The following is a 23181-nucleotide window of genomic DNA, read 5'->3' on the forward strand; positions in this document are numbered from 1 at the left end:
CTTTTTCAAAGAGGGCTAGTTGAAATGCTGTAGCATGTGGAAATCTGTGGTGGAGCTAAAAGGAGTAATAAGAACCTTTAAAATCTAAATACGTTCTTGAGCTCCGCTTGGGTTCTGCTTAAAGCTAATACAAGTGACTTCTTAGGCTGATGAAGCAATAGTTGATTTTGCTGAGCTTTTCTAGTTGAATTTGCAGTTGTACAGTCTACTCAAATGCAAGAGGATCTGCCTCAGTTAAGTGGGAGCCCAAATCTACTAGGGTGATCCTTCTAGGAGCATCAGGCTTAAATCTAGTAATTGCTAAAAGCTGTCTTGTTTCAGAATACTCACAAATTCTGAAGTAACAGGTGCCACAGTAGGCTTCTTGGTGAAAGTTGTCAGTGAGGTATTGGGTAAACTAGCACAGCTGTTCAGACACTTGAAACTTAAGCTGTGATTTTAAGGTATAAATTGGAACATTAACTCTTATTTTCAGACTAGACTTGGAGCTGAAGGATCATGAAGGAAGCACAGCTCTGTGGCTTGCAGTTCAGTATATCACTGTGTCATCTGATCAGTCTGTAAACCCTTTTGAGGATGCCCCTGTTGTAAATGGAACCTCATTTGATGAGAACAGTTTTGCAGCAAGGTTAATCCAAAGAGGCAGCAATACAGATGCTCCAGACACAGTAACAGGTAAAGTAGAAGTTTGTATTTCTGTGTAGCTGGAAGGCTTGTGAGTTGATTGCTTAATGCTAACTGTACTCTGAGGAGCTGAATGAGGCATCAACAGCATCTGCTGGGTAATAAATGTTAAGTGGTAGTAGCTTTACCCAGAGCTGGAACACTGACAGGTCCCAGGCTGAGCCTTGCTTGGAGGAAGTGACAGAAAAATCTGTCCTCCTTGCCAGGTCCTGACATCCTCTTTGCAGTTTTGAGATGTGTCATTGCCAGATGGTAGTGCACGTGATAGTCCATCATTGCTACACGACAACTAGTAGGGAGGGTTTTCTTTGACTTCAAGTTTTCATGTTGTAAGGTAGTGGGGCAGGTGCTAGCACACTTACTGGTATCTAAGTGTGGTTGGAATAGCACTCTAACAGTGTTCCTGGCTTTTCTTTAGGAAACTGCTTGCTTCAGAGGGCAGCTGGTGCAGGAAATGAGGCAGCTTCTCTCTTCCTAGCAACTCATGGAGCAAAAGTCAACCACCAAAACAAATGGGTAAAAGCAGAAACTTACAGATTGTAGGCAGGAAGTTTCCTTATTTCCCTTCAGAAATAAGATAGCCATGATCTCCTTTTGCTAACCAGAACTTAAAGCTGTTTTGGACACCTGCTGAGCCTTTTGCATGCTTACAGGTATTTACTAGTGATCAGACAATTGCTGCATTCTCATGGCACTGTTCTTCCAGAATCAGGGGTTGTTAACATGCTTCTAACATGTCCCTCAGTGCCTGTGTAATGAAGTCCTTAATATAGCCAAATTCATGTAGCTTGAAAGGCCTGAGGAGCTTCAGCTATTAGACATAAGCCCTTCACAACAATTCTGGTGGGCATGGTAGTTGAAAAGCCACTAATCTTCTGGGCTTTGTGTCTCAAACTGTTAACCTAGTACTACTCTGCTTCTTAAAGGGAGAAACACCACTGCACACAGCCTGTAGGCATGGCCTGGCAAACCTGACAGCAGAACTTCTGCAGCAAGGTGCAAACCCAAACATCCAGACTGCTGAAGCAGCGCTCGGTCAGAGGGATGTGTCTTCTCCTACAGCAGAGAGTGTTTATCTGCAAACTCCCCTTCACATGGCTATTGCCCACAATCACCCTGATGTGGTGTCAGTCATCCTGGAACAAAAAGGTAATAGTTTTTCTGGTTCTTCAGGCTGTATTGATGCTGTAGTTCACTGTGTCAGAATGGCATCTAAAATGTGTTTTGGCAAATGACTAATGAGCATTCCTTTAAGCATTAGTGAAAGAGCAATTAGTAAGGCTGGCTGAACATAGCCTTAAACTCAAATCATCTGCCTGTTAAGACTAGACAACTAATTTGCCCATAACTTCCCCTGTTCTCCACTGTAGATAATGGACTTGAACCCTTAGCCCCAGGTTGGTTTCTAGCTCTACAACTGAGATGCCTTTTCTGTCCCTGTCAAAACATTTGATTCAGGTAAATGCTGGAATCTGTTATGGATAAGGGCATCATTCAGTGGTGAGACTTCTGCCTTTTTTGCTTAGCAAAAAGACTGTGGACAGAGTAATGCTAGTATTGTAGTAGAGTTGGAGACTTGAGCACTAAAATACTAGTGCATGCCAGTTTATTAAGTGTTACTAGTTAAGCTGCTTCTTTCTAGTAGCAGGAAGGGGGCTTGACAGATAAAGCTAGGCCTGTTTTGCTTACTGCCATAGATGAGCTTTAGAGAGTGTGTGAACTGGGGAGAATATCCTCCATCACAAGGAGATGAAGAGGGGAGAGGCATGCTGCTGCTGTCTTGCAGTACAATCCCCACTCTCAGGGCTTTATTTAGGCTAGTCTGTTTGGAAGTGAGGGTAGAGAAAGGAGAAATTTGTGGCTAGAAAGCTCAAGATTTCAAAACATTCAGGTTAGGTGGTAGGCGGAATGCCTCCTGAGAGTCCTTAGCAGTATTGTGTTTGGGCACCTGAACCTGTCTTTTTCAGGTCTTTCAAACTGACTGCTAAAAGAACAGCCAGCATTCAAAGTGTGATACTGCTACTCATGCAGCTTTCAGTGTGTAACTGCAGGTCAGGTACCAGAATGCTTTAATTCCTTATGCTTTTTCTTCTAGCTAATGCTCTTCATGCTACCAACAACTTACAAATTATTCCTGACTTTAGTCTGAAGGACTCAAGGGACCAGACTGTGCTGGGATTGGCTCTTTGGACAGGTATGTGTCTCCAAAACAAGATGATAATTTACAAAGATTTGGAAGCTGTGGTGTGATTTTATTTTTAAAAGGTAAAAGCAGGCTGTGTGGTCGTGTCCTGGCTTGTGCTGCTGGTGAGAAGCTGTCAAGGACATCTTTAGATGTTTCAGCTTCTAAAACTGAATGTTCATGTCTGACTTGCTGATAGACTTCGAGCCCCACAGCTTCCTCCTTCACTAGCAGATAGCCTGGAGCATCTTGCCTGTAACTGTACTTGCAGGTCTGAAATTGTTCTGCTCTGAACTGCCTGGTAGTTCTCAGATGTATTGCCTGCTCAGGGTTAACTCTGTTCTAGCTACTGGTTAATACCAATAATGTTGACCTTTACAGAAGGAAGGTGACCTTGCTAAGGGCAATGAAACTTGAAATACTGATTTATCAGATGCTTTCATGTTTGAAATGTAGAGGGGAATGATGTGGGGAAAGACAGGTATTTGTATTTGCAGCCAAGTGACACTTCATAGAATTGTGGAGCTCCTCTCCAGCAGCTCACCCCCAGCCTGTCCTGATTCCAGCAGTTATTCCTTCCCAGGTGCCAGACTCTATCTACACTTGCTTTTGTTGAACCTCATGCCAAAGTTAATGTCTGCTCTACAAAAGTTTGAAGTGATACAAATTAATCATTTGTAGGTGTGGTTAAAGAGGACCCTACTACATGTGGGTTTGCAGAACAAATGGGAAAACTGCTGTGTAAGAGACCATATCTTGTGTTTAAAAGATGAGGTGCTTGGGGGTAGTCTAGAAGAGGTCAGGTATGGTTGGACTTGATCTCAAAGGTAGTTTCCAACCCTGTGATTTTGGGCTTCTGTGTGACTAATCAGTATTCAGTAAGCCTCTAAATGAATATTCAGGCTGGGTAGAGCCATAAGATGGTTTAACTCAGGTATGTAAGTTTTAATAGGCTCTAGCATTGATTCGGTGCACCTCTTCCTGTAATTACTGAAATTGAAAGCTTGAAGCTCTGTGTATTAAGCTTCTGTGTGTGTGATAGAAATGAAGGTAGGATACTAACAAGCTGTACTCCTCAGGCATGCACACCATAGCAGCACAGCTGCTTGGCTCTGGAGCATCCATCAATGACACCATGTCAGATGGGCAGACCCTGCTGCATATGTCAATACAGAGACAAGACAGCAAGAGTGCACTCTTCTTGCTGGAACATCAGGCAGATATAAATGTCAGGTAAGATCTTTATTGATCCAGTGCTTAATTGGAGCATATTTAGGAGTGGGTAGTGATGACTGCCTTTGTACAATGACTTGATGTTTTTAAAATCATGGCTTACCTGTAGCTATGCATTTGGTGCTTTTTATGGCACTAATTTTTTATGGCTAAGGGATCATGTCTGTGAACTTGGAGCTCAGGTGGCCAGTAGCTCCTCTTGAGGCTGCAGAGGGAGCTGTGGCTTCATTTGAGGTAGAACAGAATCCTCTGTAGCAGATGCTCAAATCCTAGAAACATGGTACTGAACTTCTCTAGTCTCATCTATTTGCCAGCTTTTTAGAGCTGTATGTTTTCTTAACTAGATGTAACTCCATGTTTTCTACTACCAAAGCTAATTAGATGAAGCTCCAGTAGAACTTGCCTCCAGAGTATATCGTAGGCTAATTGATATTAGACTGAACAAAATACTTGCCTGCTTACACTGCTGCCTTTGAAATTGTAGCTGTAGTGTTAGGAATTAGGTACAAACTGCCTAATACTGCTGTTCTAACTTCTGGATTTTAATACCTGTCATTTGACTTGTCAAGTGTTAGCACAGTGAGTGCTACAGAGGTTTGCCTCAGTGGGACCTAGGCTTCCTCTGAAGAAGCTCTGTTGAGGCTTTGCTTAAGGAAAAGGCAGCCTCTGAGCTGAGAACACTAACACTTTTCCAATTTCAGAAACCAGTCACTCCCTATGGAAGGGGCTGAGGGGAGGTAAATACATAAATCTGATTAAAAGAACTAATATAGTGCACTTGCTTAGCTGTAGAGACTTGGTCCTAGCACAGCAAAACCACACGAGGGCATAATGATTTGTTTTGCAAATAAACTACTCTAACACAAGGCCTGACTTCACCATGCAGTAGTGACACTTCAGTCTGTACCTATTGCAGGACACAGGATGGAGAGACTGCCTTACAGCTCGCTATAAAGAACCAACTCCCTCTTGTGGTTGATGCTATTTGTACCAGAGGAGCTGACATGTCTGTGCCAGATGAGAAAGGAAATCCTCCGTTGTGGCTTGCCTTAGAAAATAACCTGGAAGATATTGCATCAACTCTGGTAAGACTGTCAGCTGACATAATTCAGTTTCACTGTTGCATCTTGCTAGCTACCAAGGGCTCATCAGCAAAACCAAAGTCAGTGCATGAAATTAATAAGGTAGTCCTTCATCAGTAATCTAACTTCCAGAGGCTTTTTTTGCCAGAATCACAGACTGGTCTGGGTTGGAAGGGACCCCAAGGATCACAGAGTTCCAACCCCCCTGCCACAGGCAGGGACACCAACCTCCAGGCCTGGATCTAAACAAGGTTGCCCAGGGCCCCATCCAACCTGGCCCTGAACACCCCCAGGGACAGGACATCTGGGCAGCCTGTTCCAGCCCCTCACCACTCTCTCTGGAAAGAACTTCCACCTAATATCCAGTTTAAACCTCCCTTCCTTCAGCTTCACTCCATCCTCCTTGTCCTGCCAGTCTCTACCCTTTGAACAAGCTGATTCCCCTCCTGTTTCTCTGCTCCCTTCAGGGACTGGAAGGCTGCAATGAGGTCCCCCCACAGCCTTCTCTTCTCCAGGCTGAACCAGCCCAGCTCCCTCAGCCTCTCTTTATAGGGGAGCTGCTACAGCCCTCTGAGCATCTTTGTGGCTCCTCTGAACCCTCTCCAACAGTTCCCCGTCTTTCTTGTATTGGGGCCCCAGCTCTGGCCACAGGACTCCAGCTGGGGCCTCAGGAGGGCAGAGCAGAGAGGGACAATCCCCTCCCTGTCCCTGCTGCCACCCCTCTGCTGATGGAGCCCAGGATCCCATCGCCCTTCCCAGCTGCAAGAGCCACTGCTGGCTCATGGGAAGTTCCTCATCCCCCATCACACCCAGGTCCTTCTCAGCAGGGCTGCTCCCCAGGAGCTCTTCTCCCAGGCTGTCAATATGTCTGGGATTCCTCCAGCCCAAGGGCAACACCTCACACTTGGCAGTGTTGAACCTCAGTAGATTCAGCCAGTCCCACCTTTCCAGCCTGTCAGGATCCCACTGGATGGCTCCTTTCCTTCTGTAGTGTCACCCACACCACTCAGCTTGGTGTCAGCCCCAAACTTGCTGAGGGTTCCTTGGGAAATCTTTTAGGAACACTGTAGTTTTTATAGCCAAATACCTTGTAGCCCCTGTAGTAAGTACAAAATAGACTTTCTGGATTCTTGTTTCTGTAAGGATTAAGTACCTACTAAAAACATCAGTCTGTAGCATACCAGACTTGTGTAATATATGCTTTAGAGTATGTGCAGGGTTTTATTGCATCTTAAAATTCCATGAAGAAAGCCTTTAAAGGCTTATTTTTTAAGGCTATTTGCTTTCAGACATAGATCATCCAGCTGGAGACCTCTTAGGGTGTTAAAGTAGACCTCCTTACCTCTCCTGCATAAGGAAATAACTAGAAAGCTTTTTGTCTGATACTCAGTTACTGTCTGCTAATGATAACTGCTTAAAAGATGTGCTGAGAAACAAATTTTGGAACTGACCAGTTGTGCTGGTATTGAATAAGCAAATAAGCATTTCATGGAGTCACTGAAACTACTTGTGTACAAACCTTGTAAATAGCTTGTGGAGTGGAGTAATGCTTATTTAACTGCTACATTGTTTAAGTAGTTCTGTAGTAGAACACAAATGTTATGACTAAAAAAAGCTCTCTTCAGCTGAATGTGTAGGACAGCAAGTAAATGGGACAGACCCTCCAGGGCAATGCTTGCTGGTGCTACTTGACTTGATTTAGGGGCTTGTTACTGCTGAAGGGGAGGGAGCTGTTACCCAAACTTGTCTTAAGATCTTTTTGTTCAGGGTAAAGGTGTGAAGATCTAAACTGTTAGTAAACACTACCTAATTAAATATCACAGGGTAGACCAACAAAAGATGGGCTTGGAAGACACTGAAGTAACCTCCTGAAAGTCAGTAACTCTCACAAGAATAGATAAGGCATCTCACATTTTACCTACAAGGGATAATGTCTCAGCATTAGTCAAGGATCATATGAAGTAGTAGGAGGCATGAAAAACAAAACTTCACTCCCTCATTGTGCTTCTCCTTCCAGGTTAGGCATGGCTGTGATTCCACCTGCTGGGGGTCAGGACCAAGTGGCTGCTTCCAAACTCTTCTTCACAGAGCTATTGATGAAAACAGTGAGCAGATAGCCTGCTTCCTCATTCGCAGGTCAGGCCCCACTTCTAAAACATCTACCTTCTAATGTACATACATGTACTTTCCTGGCATAGGAGTTAATTTATTTTGATCTAGTAACAGGTATGTGGTTCATCAGGGTTTGGGTGGGTGGCACTTCTGGAAGTCTGACGAATTTTAGACACATTCTGTTACCTGTATTAACATCATGTCCTTGATGACAGGAGTTGAACTAAAACAATGAGCTTGTCCTTATGTGGAATGTGTCAGCAGTTGCTGTATCAGCATTTGTAAACTCTTTCCTAAACCTTGTTTGATTTGGAGCAGTTTAAATCTGGATTACATGCAATAAACTGGCTATTGTGGTTTTTTTAGTGGTTGTGATGTGAACAGTCCCAGAAAGCCAGGCCCCAATGGAGAAGGAGAAGAGGAAGCTCATGACGGACAGACACCCCTACACTTGGCAGCCTGCTGGGGGCTAGAAGAGGTGATCCAGTGCCTTTTGGAGTTTGGTGCCAATGTCAATGCTCAGGTATGTAGAGAAGTTCTGTGCAGTTTCTTTGAAGTTGATTATTTGCCTCTAATATAATGGAAACAAACTTCCCTCCCAGCTGTGCGTTTTGCTGGATGGGAAGAAAATAAATCCCTTTATTATGGCTGAGCCCATACAATAACTGGGTGCAGTTCTGCTTATTTTCCTGTCCCTTCTTATCAGACCTAGTGCTTATCTGCCCAGATGATGGGTTAATTTGGGAAGCTATACTGAAGAAAAATAATGATAAAGAAAACTACTTTCAGTGTTAGCTTTCTGTTGTAATGATTGGAATTTAACTATTCTGTCCCAAGTGTGAATTAAAGGCAGGAGTAGGTATGTATTTTGCTGCAATTACTTATGAGATCAGCTAGAGTGAAAATGCAGATTACTGGTAGCATGTTTGGGAAGTGTCTTCTGTTCCTGAATAAACCAAGGTGAGGTGTGAGTAATACTTCATTTTGGATTATACAGTAACACTCAAACACAAGGTTGACAATACCAACAAAAGGAATAAATGTGTAACCTTTCTAGGTCCTGATGCTATTGAAAATGACATCAAAATGAGTGACAGGACAGTAGTGACATAATGGCTGCTTGATACAAGTGATTAAACACCTTATTTGAATCTTCTAGACTTAAGTTTGAATGCTCATCTCTGCCCCCAAAATGTCTGACTACACGGGGAATGTTTCTCTGAGCCACTTCAGTGACTGTGTGGCACAGGCTTGAGGTCAGCCTGTTTGGAGAAACAAATACCAATTTGCTTCACTTACTGTGGACATGAGCTCCCACTGCCAATGGTTTGGTGTCCCAGCTGAAGGCAGATGGGCATGTCACAGGACTAATTTAGTGTCCTTGACTTTTCAGAATGAGGGAAGGGTTTGGGGATTACTGAATCTTCATATAACAGATACACTGTCTTCCTTCTAGGATGCAGAAGGAAGAACTCCAATCCATGTTGCCATTAGCAACCAACATAATGTTATCATTCAGCTTATGATTTCACATCCAGATATTAAGCTCAATGTACGTGACAGGCAAGGAATGACTCCCTTTGCCTGTGCTATGACATATAAAAATAACAAAGCAGCTGAAGCAATTTTGAAGAGGGAACCTGGAGCTGCTGAACAGGTAAGCAGAGAGCACTTGAAGCATGCTGGTCATCTTGCTCTGCACTAGCTGATGTTACATGTGTATCACCAGCAAATTCTGCTTAGCCTTTTGTGGCTTTGCATGCAATGACATTTGCCAGATGCCAGTTCCTGTAGCAGGATTTATAGGAAACTGTAGGTGTGTGCATGCTGTATATGTAGGAACCTCAAGTTAGAGTCTCACCAGACTTCATCTCATCTTGTCAGTACTCAGTTGAAGAATGCTTGTGTGTATAATAAGGAGAAAAGTCTAACTACTAATGTCTTGTGCTGGACTAGTATAAAAATAACCTGTTACCTAGCTCTCCTAAAGTTATCCAGAATAGAAAGCCTGTCCTAAAATAACTGAGTCGTAGATGTTCTGCTGCACTGCTACCTCCAACTGTGTCTTTGGACTGCTGGTGAGATGCTTCAGCCAGTTGTTCAGGAATTTTTCTCCTAGCCTATTGAAGTTTAACTCCTAAAGTATCTGAGTGCTTACTGAGCTCCTGCAATATATCTAAAATGTGGTTACAAATACTCCCAGTTCTAAATATGCTTTAACATCAGCTTCAAGTCAGATGAACGAGGACATCCACTTGGTATTAAGCCAAAAAATGAATACACTTTGTATCAGTGTGTGGTAGAACTGGAAGTTGCTGCTTCTCTGGTGTTAACTGCCAGCTTGACTCAAGTTTGTTTCATTTAACTGCGTTCATCATTAAGTGTTGGGCAGTACTTCCTACAACAGCTGTTAACCTTTTGTCTGTCATAATACTCTAGTGTGTGGTCAAGGAATTGACAAGGTTATAAAGTAGAAATCAAGTAGTCTGAAGCAGACTAGAGTCAAGCAGTTGCAGCTGGTAATTTCTCCATTCAGTTTAGTTGCATCTGTCAAAGTCTCTAATGCCAGGTAGTGAAAGGAACAAGGCTGTAGATTGCTCATGCAGACAGAGCAAATACCTCTTGCTACGTCCTACTAAACAACAAATTGCTGTTCTGCAGGGAGAATTGATTTTATTTCACATGCCTCTTCTGCTGCAGGTTGATAACAAAGGTCGGAACTTCCTCCACGTGGCTGTTCAGAACTCAGACATTGAGAGTGTGCTGTTCCTCATCAGTGTGCAGGCGAACGTAAACTCCCGGGTCCAGGATGCCTCCAAACTGACACCTCTACACCTGGCTGTCCAAGCTGGCTCAGAGATCATTGTGCGTAATCTGGTATGTGCTAGTCCTCTGTTTAATGTACCTTCTGCCTGTTGCCTGTAGGCTGCAGAAGCTGACTGAAGGTGGCACCACTTTTTCTAAAATAGAACAGAGACTTGCATGCAGGTCCCTTTGCTTGAACTGTTAGCTGAGCTGTAGCAGGAGCCTTTGCAGGAACCTGTTTGATTTGCAGTCATTAGGTAAGCATGGCTCAGTTTAAAGGAAGAATCTTATCACAGAATCCCAGGGGTTGGAAGGGACCTGGAGAGCTCATGGGGTCCAACCCCCCTGCCAAAGCAGCTCCCCAGCTCATATTGCACAGGGCGGCGTCCAGACGGGGCTGGAATATCTCCAGAGATGGAGACTCCACAACCCCCTGGGCAGCCTGTCCCAGGGCTCTGGCACCCTCACTGGGGAAAAGTTCTTCCTATGCTCTAACTTGCAGCCATTGCCCCTTGTCCTGTCCCCACAGAGCACTGAAAAGGAGCTGCCCATTTCCCCCTGCATCCCATCCTTCAATATTTATCAACATTAAGAAGGTCCCCCCTTAGTCTTCTTCTCTCCAGGCTGAACAGCCCCAGCTCACTCAGCCTTTCCTCAGAGGGGAGATGCTCTAGGACCTTCATCTCTGTAGCCTCCTCTGGACTCTCTCCAGGAGAGAGTGTTTTTTTATCCCAGGGAGCCCAGCACTGGCCACAACACTGCAGGTGGGGCCTGACCAGGGCAGAGCAGAGGGGGAGGATCCCCTCCTTTGACCTGCTGGCTGCACTCCTCTTGATGCCCCCAGGGCACACTGCTGGCTCATGGCCACCCTGTCATCTACCAGGACCCCCAGGTCCTTCTCCACAGAGCTCCTCTCCAGCAGCTCCCCCCCAGCCTGTCCTGATTCCAGCAGTTATTCCTTCCCAGGTGCCGGACTCTCCACTTGCTTTTGTTGAACCTCATCTGGTTTCTCCCTGCCCAGCTCTCCAGCCTGTCCAGGTCTCACTGGATGGCAGCACAGTGTTCCTGCCTGTCAGCCACTCCTCCCAGCTCTGGATCATTGGATACTTGCTGAGGGTGGATGCTGTTCCCTCATCAAGGTTGCCAGTGAAGATATTAAACAGGACTGGACCCAACACTGAGCCCTGGGGAGCACTGCTAGTCACAGGTCTCCAGCCAGACTCTGCCCTACTGATCAGCACCCTCTGAGCTCGATCTGACAGCCAGTTCTCAACCCACCTCACTGTCCCCTCATCATTCCCAGGAACAAACTGCTAGCTAATAGCCTTAAAAACATCTTTGAGTGTTCTCCTCTGTATCTTGACAGCTGCTTGCAGGTGCCCAGGTGAATGAGCTGACTAAGCATCGTCAGACCGCTCTCCACTTAGCAGCACAGCAGGACTTGCCCACAATTTGTTCAGTCCTTCTGGAGAATGGAGTGGACTTTGCAGCTGTAGATGAAAATGGGAATAATGGTAAATGTCTGAAATTCTACAAGTAACTGTAAATACTTCAGGGTGTCTGTTAATGCTGGTATCTTCTAGTGGTGGAGATAGCCTGCTAAATGGGCTTACTCTTCAGAGGTGACAAATGGTCAAAGAAATCAAAGCTGGTTGGAGGGAGAAGGTGGGAGTGCTTAATTTTATCAGGCTGTAATTATTGCTGTTACTAACTACTTCAGATTCTTGAAGCTTCTCTTACTTTTCAGCTCTTCATCTGGCAGTGATGCATGGCCGTCTAAACAATATCCGGGTCCTCCTCACAGAGTGCAATGTAGATGCAGAAGCCTTTAATATTAGGTAATGAGCTTAGTTTTTACAGACTAAAAGAACCACAACCTATTTTAAAGTATATGTGGGTATGACAGTTTCAAAAAACCCAAAGATTTGGCTTGGATTATAGTATTTCTACACTGATTTTACAGTGAAGTGTGCAGAGCATGTTGTGAAATTGTGTGGCCATGGTGTATACCAGGAAAAAGGAAGCTAAAATAGACAGTTGTGGCTGATGTACTGAGTGAGTTTGGTTCAGACTTAAACTGCTACACCAAACAGGGAGCATTGAATGAGAAACTGTAGTAGCAAGCAGACTTTGATCAGGATAACAAACTCTTCCTGCCTCCCACCCCCAGAGGCCAGTCACCAATGCATATTTTGGGACAATACGGGAAAGATAATGCAGCAGCCATCTGTGACCTCTTCTTGGAGTGTATGCCAGAATACCCTCTGGACAAACCTGATGCAGAAGGAAACACAGGTGAGATTCAACAGCTATTGAACTTAAAAGTCACAGTGTATGTAGCTTCTAATGCTGGGCTAAGTGGCAGTGGTATGTTAAATACAGTGAGATGCAAACATTACACAGAAGCTTTGAAGAACTAAAGATCCTACTCTGGACTGAGTGTAACACAAGATACTTAGCAAGGACCTGTCTGGCTTGTATTTTGCAGTGCTCCTGTTGGCTTACATGAAGGGCAATGCCAACTTGTGTCGTGCAATAGTGAGAGCTGGGGCTCGTCTTGGAGTTAACAATAATCAGGGAGTCAATATCTTCAACTACCAGGTTGCTACAAAGCAGCTTCTCTTTAGACTACTGGGTAAGTACTACTTGTTACAGCTGAAAACTATCTTTTAGCTTATGCTTCTGAGATCCTTTGGTGAGGGAAAGAACACTGGACATGTTAGGTGACAGTAATTCCAGAGGGGCTGAATGACTGAATATTGTACTTTAAGGGGGGGTAGAAACACTCATGTTCTTCATGATCAACTGAAAAGTTGCTGAATGTAGACCTGTCAGACTTAAATATTTCTTTTTCTGGGAGGATAGACTTGGAGACTCTGGTTAACTCTGCTAAGCCCATGTTGCCTTTAAATTTTTGCTTCTAACAGATATGCTGACAAAAGAACCTCCCTGGTGTGATGGCTCCAACTGCTATGAATGCACTGCCAAATTTGGAGTCACAACAAGAAAGCATCACTGGTAATACAGCATGTTTTGCTGTGCTTAAATGGAAACAGATTCCTCTTCCAAATGCAGCTAGGCTTGTTCCTTCTGGTGGTTTAGGAAAGCTCCATGTTAACATAGGTGTATAACCAGTAATGCTGCTGAAACATTCCACCCTGTTTTGGCTGTTAGATCAGTAGACTGAAGTCTTACCTTAAGCAGTTCGTGCAGTTAATGTTCTGCTCTATTGGAAATGAGAAATCATGTCAAAGCTCCAGTAGTGAAACAGGATTTAGGTGCCTGCTTTCAGTAGCAGAGCCTGTGTGCTCTGAAACAGGTGATTGGAGAGGGTTCAGAGGAGGCCACAAAGATGTTCAGAGGGCTGGAGCAGCTCCCCAATGAAGAGAGGCTGAGGGAGCTGGGCTGGTTCAGCCTGGAGAAAAGAGGGCTGTGGGGGGACCTCATTGCAGCCTTCCAGTCCCTGAAGGGAGCAGAGGAACAGGAGGGGAATCAGCTTGTTCAAAGGGTAGAGACTGGCAGGACAAGGGGGATGGAGTGAAGCTGAAGGAAGGAAGGGTGAAATTGGATCTTAGGGGGAAGTTCTTTGCAGAGAGAGTGGTGAGGGGCTGGAACAGACTGCCCAGAGAGGGGGTGGGTGCCCCGTCCCTGGGGGTGTTCAAGGCCAGGTTGGCTGGGGCCCTGGGCAACCTTGTGTAGCTCCAGGCCTGGAGGTTGGTGTCCCTGCCTGTGGCAGGGGTTTGGAAATGTGTGATCCTTGGGGTCCCTTCCAACCCAGACCAGTCTGGGATTCTATGATTTGGGCAGCCACTGCTAGTGTAGGTTAGGGATGCTGTTTGTAACATGGGAACAACTGAAGGTTGTTCCTGTGCAGACGTGAGTTGCCTTTCCTTAATTAGTGTATATTCCAGAAGATGCTGTGCTCAGCTAAGGCTTTTCTGTTAGGATGGGTAAGATTGTCCTGTGGGCCAGCGAAAATGCACATGCATCTGCTGGGAGCAGTGTGAGGGGGCTGACTATAGAAAAGCAGCATGTGATTATCTTTTTAGGCATTGGTGTTTAGTTACATGTCTAGAAGATCCAAGAAAAACATAGCATTTCAATTGTTACTTTGCCTGTGTAGTCCTTAATAAGGAACATCAAACAGAAAAACCCTGGTTTTGACTAGGAGTTGAATCATTTTTCTCTCCCACCCCTCTTGTATCAACAGCCGCCACTGTGGACGCCTGCTCTGCCATAAGTGCTCAACAAAGGAGATCCCTATCATCAAGTTTGATCTGAACAAGCCAGTTCGAGTTTGCAACATTTGCTTTGATGTCCTGACTCTGGGAGGAGTCTCCTAGTATGCTCTGAAAGTAAAGGGATTCCCAGTCAGTGCTCCTGACAGCAGCTCTGCTTACAAGCCCTCCAGATAGGGAAGAGGAGGCCTATACATGTCTTCTGCAATAGAGTGAACTAATTAAGGACCCTGTTATGATATATTCTGGTATAAATGACTCTGACTGTAAATGTATCAGGCTGTGATAGACTTCACTAGGAATTCAAGTGGATTGTTGAAACCAAGTGACAAAAGGATTTAGACCCTCTTCTAGTTGCAGTGGGGTATGGAAGCTAAAATTGTTAGGCTGGTTTGAATTGACTTCAAACAGGTCTGTCCCTGACATGGTGCTTTGCACAGAGCAACTCAATATTAAGTCCTGTGGCTTTCAGGCTGCTCAGTAGAGATGGCATTAAGTTTCAGGGTAACCAGGTAACTTTCTTTGCTTTGTCTTAAAGATAAATGTTCCCTTTCTCTAGAGAAGACTCTTTGTGAAGCTGGACTGAGCTGTTGCAACCACTATTCCATTTCAAGTATCTCTTCAAGAATGGGGGTAGTTCTAAGCAGAGCTCAAGAATCGTGGCCTTACAACAGAGAAAGCTTTACACCATCTGATGCAAAGCAGTCAGAATTGCAGATCCAATCTCAATACCTCCTCAGTAAATGTCTCATTAGCTTTAGCATGTTCCAGAGAAGTGCAAAACTGTTTTAGCCAGTCAATACTCTTGCTCATACCTGCTGGAGCCCTCAAAGTCTTTGCACTTTTGTATTTATGTTGCTAGTCCTTCCAATTCATGGAACTTGTATAAATGAGTGTGCTGAAAGGCCTGAGCATATGCTAAATGGAGAAACACTAAAACTGGTGAAGTCCAACTCTAAATACAGCAATAAGTGCTGAAGTGCATTATGAATCCCATGAGGGAGAGTAGCACTTTCCTTTGGCTTAAAGACCCTGGTTAACTGCTGCAGGAGAGTCAGTGGAGAACATGCTGCACCTCTAGACAGAAATGTTTGTCCAGTTTCAGTGGGACTGCTGGTGAGTAGGAGGGTATTTTGAAGCTTCCTGTTAATATTTAGCCTCTGGCCTTGAAGGGAAGATTCTGAATGGGCAGTGTGAGGCACTTGAGATCAAGCTGCAGTATTTTAATCTGGGCTGATTTTGCTCTCAAGTCTGCTGAATCTGTAAGAATCCAACACCACATTTTCTAGGTAAAAAGTCAAAAACTTTGCTGACAGACAAGGCTATGGTTTGGTGGACAAAGGCTTCAATCAAAGCAAAACTACATGCCATGTTGTGGCTGGCTTCATCCTCAGAGATGAACCTAGTTTAGAGTCAGCTTGGCATTCCTTATCTCCACAAACTGGTGTGCACTGATTTAATGACTTATCTCCAGTGTACAGTGTGGACAAGATGGTGACACTGCCCAGTTTGGCACAGTGACTTCTCAGTCTTGCAGTAGGATGAGAGAGGAAACCAGACTGTTGCTTTTACAGGAGACTGGCTTGAGGCTGTTCTCAAATTTGTATGAGAAAATGGGTGGGAGAAGGTGTAATTGACATTTGCACAATGAATTTCACATCAGGTCTCACTTGATCTGCACTTTGATCTTCCAATATGCATATATTGTAACTGGAATCTTACCCTTGTAACACTAGAGGAGAAGAATAATGGATGATAATACAAACTTGCCTCCAATGTTTAATGTCTGCTGCTGTCATGTTCCAACAGAATGCCCTGAGTTACACCACTGGTCTCTGGAACAGTTACTAATACAAATGGTGCATCCCTGGCATAAAGTTTTAGGTGAAGAAGGTGGAAAATAGGGGTGTCTGAAGCACTGAACTGCAAGCTGGGGTTGGAGGGGTTTATTTTGAGTGAAATAGATGATGGAAAACATTGTACTTCTAGACTGTTGCTTTCTCATGTTTCAGAATATTACTGGCTGTGAAAGAATGGTGTGAGGGCACTTGGTGAATGAAGCCTTGACTAACAGCATCTTGACTGCAGCATATCCCATGGTCATGTTGAATTCCTTGTTGGTTTGGAGCTGCAGGATACTGGAAGGTGATGGTAGAGGCTGCATGGACTTCAGATTACATGTTGCACAGTTTTCCAAGTAACTGCTAAAGCATTTAAACAGTGACTTCCCTGATGGAAGGGGCAAGGGGGACAGGGAGCTCAGATCTAGCAGAGTAAATGATGTTTTAAATGATGGATTATGTAGATCATGTGAAAATTCAGATTAACTGAATGGGAAGTGTAAGGCTGGTTAGGTTGGTTTTTTTTTTATTTTAAAACATAGTGTTAATTGTAACTGCCTGAAACTCTGGGAAAAATCTGCGAAACCATATGTAAGTCTCCTAGTTGGCTTCTTGGAGCTGAACCAGGTCTCACTGAAGTCTGAAAGGAAGGTTAAAGGTTTCTGATAAACCAGTGTGCAGCCTGAAGTGTTCATGAAATTTAAAGTAACTGAATTCAGCAAATTTGATTAAGTGCCTTTGAGAGAGTTTCCTCCCAGCCAACTCCAAATCTTTCTGCTAGAGTTAAAAGGGGAAAAGCTCATGGCTTGAACCAAAACCCACGTTCTCTTCTGGCTCCTCAAGAGACTGACTCCACCAGCTAGCTGGTGGAGCTCAATCCTTTGTGCACTCTGTATTTTCATCTGACCTCTTGGGCCTGTCAGATGTTTGGGGGGAGTTTAGCTGGCAATGCTGCACAGCAGGGTAGGAATGTGGTAATGTAGTAATGTAGTAGTGGTCAACACATTTCCAACTCCATAAACAACTGCTCTTCCTTTTTTTTTTTTTGTAGCATACTAGTTTTGACCAAAACCCTGTCCACTCTTAGCCCAGCTGTTAGGTGGTACCTATTAATTTGATACTCAAATCTGCCAGGCATTGAACAAAAGGGTGTACAGAAAAACTTACAAACTTACTTCTGTCCCTGGGAAGTGGTACTGACAAACCAGGCTTCAGGCACTTCAGCAGGGCTGCATGGGAAGTTTGTGGTGGTTTGTACTATGGCTTTTTGTTCTGAGGCTGGATACCTTTCAGTTGCTGTCATCCAGCAGTCTTACACAAGCACAAAATGTGGTCTGGCTTCAGTTTTAATCTGTCTGTGAGAAATGTGTAGTCACTGTTTCACACCACTGAATGGAGTGAGGATGTTGGTGTTGAAGGTACTAACAAACAGAGCTGAGCAAGGTGCTGGCTACAAGCTGGCAGATGCCTTAAAGACTTCTGTGCTGGCTGTCAAGAGCTTGTACAACTTTACATAGTGCTTATAAATTAACATGTAACAATGGGAGGTCAAGGCTGGATTTTGGTTTTGTAGATCAACTGTTAATAGGCAAGTCCTCTCTTTTCCTGTAACCAGCAGGTTTGGGTACTGCAGCAAACTCCTCAGAAATCAAAGCTTGTATGAGTAACAAATAACTGGACAGTCTACTACCCTCTGTGAAATAGAAAAGGAAGTCTTAGAACAATGGCATCTTCAATGTTTGTCTGGAGTCATTGTAAAGATGTATTTTTCAATATGCATTACTCTGTTGTGTAATGATCCTACTTGTAATAAAAGGCGTGACCAGAGAACGCAGCTGGGGGTAGAAACCTTGTTGAAGTCTCTTCTGTGGAGAAGCTGCCCTGCTTCAGGCCAGCCTGTGGGAGCCACAGAGAAGAGCAGGGCTGTCACATTCAGCTGAGCCAGGATTGCTTTGCTCCAGGTATCACTGTAACCTTTAACAACTGCTGTTCCTGGGGCTGAGGCCCAGTGTTCTGCTCTGTGCTGCTGTGTGAGTCGTCCAGAGCTGCAGTATCTGTGTGATATGTTAAAATAGTGATGGCTCTTTGCTCATGGGACAATGCAGTACATGTTTAATGAGACTAGTCACTGTTCTATTAACAGAAAACTAATGAACTGTAAGCTTATGGCCAAGTTAAATCTTTATGTCTGTTTTCTTCAGCAACATTTTGCTGTCAGTGTAGGAGTTTAAAAAGGCAAAAGGGCAAATTATCTTGTATTTATTCCCTATTTGCTTGTTCCAGCACAGCAAAACAAGAGTATATGTGCTTCTTGCCTGGGGGACAGAGGCTTTATATTGTAACTAATGGACCATCCAAAAGAGTTTACCTGCAGAGGGACAAGTTACATTTTGGAAGCAGTGTGTGAAGAAGAGTAAGTAACATTTTCAGTAATGGAGCACAGTTAATGTTAGTGAAATACTGTGCATCTCAGCTGGTTTAAAGCAAGGCTTTCCATAAAAGTCACCTCTCTCTAGCTGCCAATACACTTGTGCCCTGACCTAAGCAAGAGGCTTATTTCTTTGAAAGACCCAATTGATAAACTACTGAAACCATTTGCTTTGTCAGATGCACAGTTGGAAAATTCCTCACTGTTTGGTTATGGTCACTGAGAGATGAAGTGGCACGTTCCACTCCTGTGTGTTATCTGTGGCCTCTGTGGAACTGAGATAAAACCCAACCTCAGGAATGTATTAGTGCATTCCAAACCTGGGATTAACCACACTGCAGACAACTTCCCTGGTGGTTTGTTACAGAAAGGATGTGTGTGGTTTGGGCAATATTGGACTTTAAGGTCAGGCACTAATCTATCAAAAGGCATGTAAATAGTGTAGCAGAACAATGGAATATTAAATGTTCAGACATAGGCAGAATGTGCTTGAATTCATCCTGCTTCCATCAGAAACTTCTATTCTGTGCTTAAGGCTCAAACCAGAATACAGTTTTAATATTCAAAAATGTTATGGTCATATTTTCTTCCATTTTCATGATCACACATACTTAAGAGTTCTGTGTTAGTGATAAATCTCTTTACATTGACCCTTTCATTTTGCTGAAAAGCAGGAAAACAGCACACACTTGATCTACAGGTAGGTGTTAAAGTAATGAGAGGAGGCATTCCACACCTTCCTGATCCTGTGTTTCACTTGAAAAACATTTCACCTTGGGGCTAGTAACAAAAAAACCTGAAGCTGATACCATTTTTTGACATATAACATTTTCAGTCTTGGGAACAATAGATCAGCTAATAAGGTCATAGCTTCATCTTACAAGGTCAAGCTTTGAGGGAAAGAACACCTCTTCATTTTTAAGTAGAGTGAAAATAATCATTGAAACAAATGGGAAACAATAGCATTTTAAGGGATTTTTTTGTTGTTTAGTATTAGACAGTATCTAGTTACAGTATTATCTCTGATCTTCTCACAATGAGTTCCAAGTAATGTCAAATAATAAGCTTTGCTCTTTGGGAAATGGTCTCATTCTCCAGCAGTAACACTGGTTAAAAATCATGTGTTGATCAAGAACATGGATTGGTAATTCAGTTATTCTTCCCTAGACAACTAAATAGATTGAGGCAACCAGAAAATGAGAAGTTTTTTAATTTATATATAAAGACAAGAGCGTTTTCCACTCTAGGGAGATGCTGAGAGACACCATGAATTCATCAAGGGGGAGTCTGTGTCTATACACTCTAGTTTTCTCATTGGCCTCTGAAGGCATGCACAGCTTCTCATTAAATAGTGGCAGAAAATGACATATAACAGTTCAGCTTAATGAACAACTCTCACCCAGTCAGCTGAAGAAAGATTCCTTTGGGAGTAACAACCCTTAAGTCAACCTAACACTGATTGTCCTTTGTGCATCATATTCATCATCACAATTGGATTTATGCCATGTAAGACTCACCAACCATGTAAGGGGATGCTACAATCTGCAAGAGATCAGTACTCCAGAGAGAAAAAAGAAATCTTTTAACAGGTATTGCATGGGTTGGCTAACAAATTTAAACTGTTAGGGTGTGAATCAGCATTGCACAGCTGCAGGGATTTGGCTTCCACTGAAACAGAGGAAAATACCTTTGCAGACAGCATTTGGTTCCCCACATAAGGCTGTCTTCAGACACAGCAGTTTTAGTTCTGCTATTAAATCATCATTCTGCCCCAAGAACCTAATAGAATGAAAAGTACATTTGTGAAACGTGCACAGTGTGTGTTCTTACTGTGTAAATGCAAAGCCAGAGTGCAATGAATCTGAGAAGATAGTACACAGCTTACATGACAGACTTCTTCATTGTTCAAGTACCAAAGTGCCTGAAAATGGCATTGACATTAACCAAGGCTATATTGCTGTTACTGAGTTAATTAGATATGATGAAATCCCAGTTTGTCCAATGTTTCAACTCACAAGCAACAACCTGTACAAATGGAAGAAAACATATCATATATTCTGCTGTTGTAACTTGGAGAAATAAATTAAGCTGAGCATTCTGCATATAGATCCTCCAGGCTTTCACTAGGCTGAAGGGGAATGTCTCTGCAGGCACACAGAAATACACACAAGCTTATTATTATTCACAAGTATTTTGGGATGTAGACTGTAAACCACTAATTCTAGCAAATATCTCACTTCCTGAAGGGTTTGTCTGAGTCACATCTTGAAAGTTAAGCAGCTCTGTGATGTGTTGAACAAAATCTGTGCTAAATAAAGGAGGACTGCCAGGGCTGGAGTGAGGAAGACAAATGAAATCCAGATTTCTTCATTTTTCTAGGCAAAGCCATGAGTTTATGAGCTTTTCTTCCAGTTGCAGACAGCTGCTGGTTTTCCTGGTTGAGCTTGTACTCTTTTGCTTCATGGAATATTTAAAACCAACCACCCCACCCATACCAAAGCAAAAAAAAAAACCCCAAAATAAAAGACAACACTCACACATCTTAGAACAGCATATTTGTCATTGATGTAAGAAAGGATACACCTGCACTTCCCAAACTGAAGCACTTCCTACAATCATAAGCTTTAAAATGATCTAAGAAATTACTACCTTTACTACTAAGTAGTATGCTTACTGAGAGTCTTAGCACAAACAACAAAGGTGTAGAGCCACATCTTCAGCCATCCCTGCAGTGTCAGGAAATACAGTTGGTTGTGCCTAGACTTTTTTCCAGCTAACAGAAACTTAAGCTACTTCACTAGTAGACATTCCTCAAGAAGATATTTTGTTTTCCTATATTACAAAATCATACTAAGGATTAGGTTGGAAAAGCCCTTTAAAGGGCATCTAGTCCAACCCCCTTGCTGTAAGCAGGGACACATTTAACTGGATCAGGTTGCTGAGAGCTTCATCAAGCCTGACCTTGAATGTCTCCAAATTAATTGTAAGCTTAACACAACCTATAATACCATAATTAATTAATAAACTACATATAAATGAACATAAATGTATAAAGCAATAAAATATTATCTGGACCAAATATAGAGAATATAAAATCCCCACCATCTTAGGTTTGTTTCTTTAATTCCTGCCTGGTTTTATTTAATTATGCAACCATGTTATTAAACACAGCTTCCTTATTAAATCTTCCTTGCACAGATATAAACTTTATATCCCCCATACAGACATATTAGACACAATTCTAAAACTTACTCAAGTTATCTTCAAAAAAATCATACCCTGTCCTAGGTTAAACAGCATATTTCCTTTCAAAATTTGAGTCTTTTTTTAATTAGCAGTTGAATTCTGAAAAGCCTTAAATCTTCTTTCCACAAATATTTTATCAGGCAAAAAGAAAGGAAACCAAAGCATGCTGCTGCCAAGTGAATCCATATTCTTAATTAAAATTTTAATGAATTCAAAAAACCTGAGTACTTATTAATGAATTCAAACATGTTTATAGGATGGATTCTGATGGTGCATGTTTGCTCTGTCTTGGCTGATGAGCAACTCAGTCTAATTAAAGCCTTTGTTATCATTGTAATTCTTTTACTCCTCAATGTTCTGCTGTGCCCCAGCTCCTTCCTGCACACATACACTCCTCTAGAAATCTCCTCTAGAGACAATTTGTGGCTCAGCTAACAGAAATAAGTGTTATATGATATAAAAGCAAAAAACAACCCCAAAACTCCAACACTGTTGCATAGAGAAAGACTGCATGAATGCTACTGAGTGTCAAACTTAGCCCAGTGTACTCCTAGAGTTCAATGCAAGATCTTTCAAGGGAGAGACATTCTGCACAGCAGTAATCCTCCAGCACCACTCAGTCACAGAGAGCTGCAATAACTGCTTTCCTGGTATTGATTATACCTCCCTAATGGACAACAAAGCTTAAAGGTCACAGTCCTACAGCTAGCCAGCTGTGAAGAGAAACACAGATTCACCCTTTCAGGGGCAATACTTTCTACCTCCTCTCACAACAGAGTTCAAAACTGTTCCTATTTAAAGGAAATAATCTTAGTTATGCAACTCTTAGATACAAAGCCCCATCATTCAAAAATGCCCTTGTCAGAGTTCCATTCTATGTTTATCATCCCACTGTAAGAATCAGAGGGCAAGGTGTCCAAAAAGCACATTTTATTTGCAGAACAACTGCCAGCTTTAGTGAGAAAATCATTCATGGACACAGAAAACAAAAATCACAAGTACTGTAGGGAATTAATCAGCCCAGCAAAGCAGCAACTGTAATTTCACAGACATCCCATGTCACTACATCATTTTCATACCATCCCACACCAATCAGTAGGAGGCACATCACTAGATACTACTGGAGGCTCTAAGACCCCTGAGACAAATCTCCCACAGGAACATGTAGCTGTCCAAAACAAACTTGAAAAGGCTCTCTCCAGAGTGACAGAAGCCACCCCGCTGCTGACTGCATTATTCCCAAGCAGAAATCATTCATTTAGGAAATAAGCAAGAGCTAAGAATTTGTACCTTGGGACCATAGAGACCAGAATCCTTCATTGACAGCTGA

General features: G+C 43.0%; 1 protein-coding gene across 1 annotated transcript in view; it reads left to right on the forward strand.

Moving 5' to 3' along the window:
* ANKFY1 (ankyrin repeat and FYVE domain containing 1) overlaps positions 1 to 14441 on the forward strand; it is a gene marked incomplete at both ends in the record, with an annotated part of 29972 nt that extends 15531 nt beyond the window's left edge. The window contains 16 exons of the mRNA XM_084273083.1: positions 476 to 675; positions 1103 to 1200; positions 1611 to 1833; positions 2780 to 2878; positions 3946 to 4099; positions 5016 to 5184; positions 7199 to 7317; positions 7660 to 7816; positions 8750 to 8950; positions 9994 to 10170; positions 11465 to 11612; positions 11846 to 11936; positions 12269 to 12393; positions 12587 to 12733; positions 13026 to 13116; positions 14309 to 14441. Coding sequence (XP_084129209.1) covers positions 476 to 675; positions 1103 to 1200; positions 1611 to 1833; positions 2780 to 2878; positions 3946 to 4099; positions 5016 to 5184; positions 7199 to 7317; positions 7660 to 7816; positions 8750 to 8950; positions 9994 to 10170; positions 11465 to 11612; positions 11846 to 11936; positions 12269 to 12393; positions 12587 to 12733; positions 13026 to 13116; positions 14309 to 14441 — 2332 coding nt within the window. The remainder of the gene's footprint in view (positions 1 to 475; positions 676 to 1102; positions 1201 to 1610; positions 1834 to 2779; positions 2879 to 3945; positions 4100 to 5015; positions 5185 to 7198; positions 7318 to 7659; positions 7817 to 8749; positions 8951 to 9993; positions 10171 to 11464; positions 11613 to 11845; positions 11937 to 12268; positions 12394 to 12586; positions 12734 to 13025; positions 13117 to 14308) is intronic.
* Positions 14442 to 23181: the final 8740 nt, after the last annotated feature.

Source organism: Gallinula chloropus (assembly GCF_964237585.1).
Source record: "Gallinula chloropus genome assembly, chromosome: 19".
Lineage (NCBI taxonomy): Eukaryota > Metazoa > Chordata > Aves > Gruiformes > Rallidae > Gallinula > Gallinula chloropus.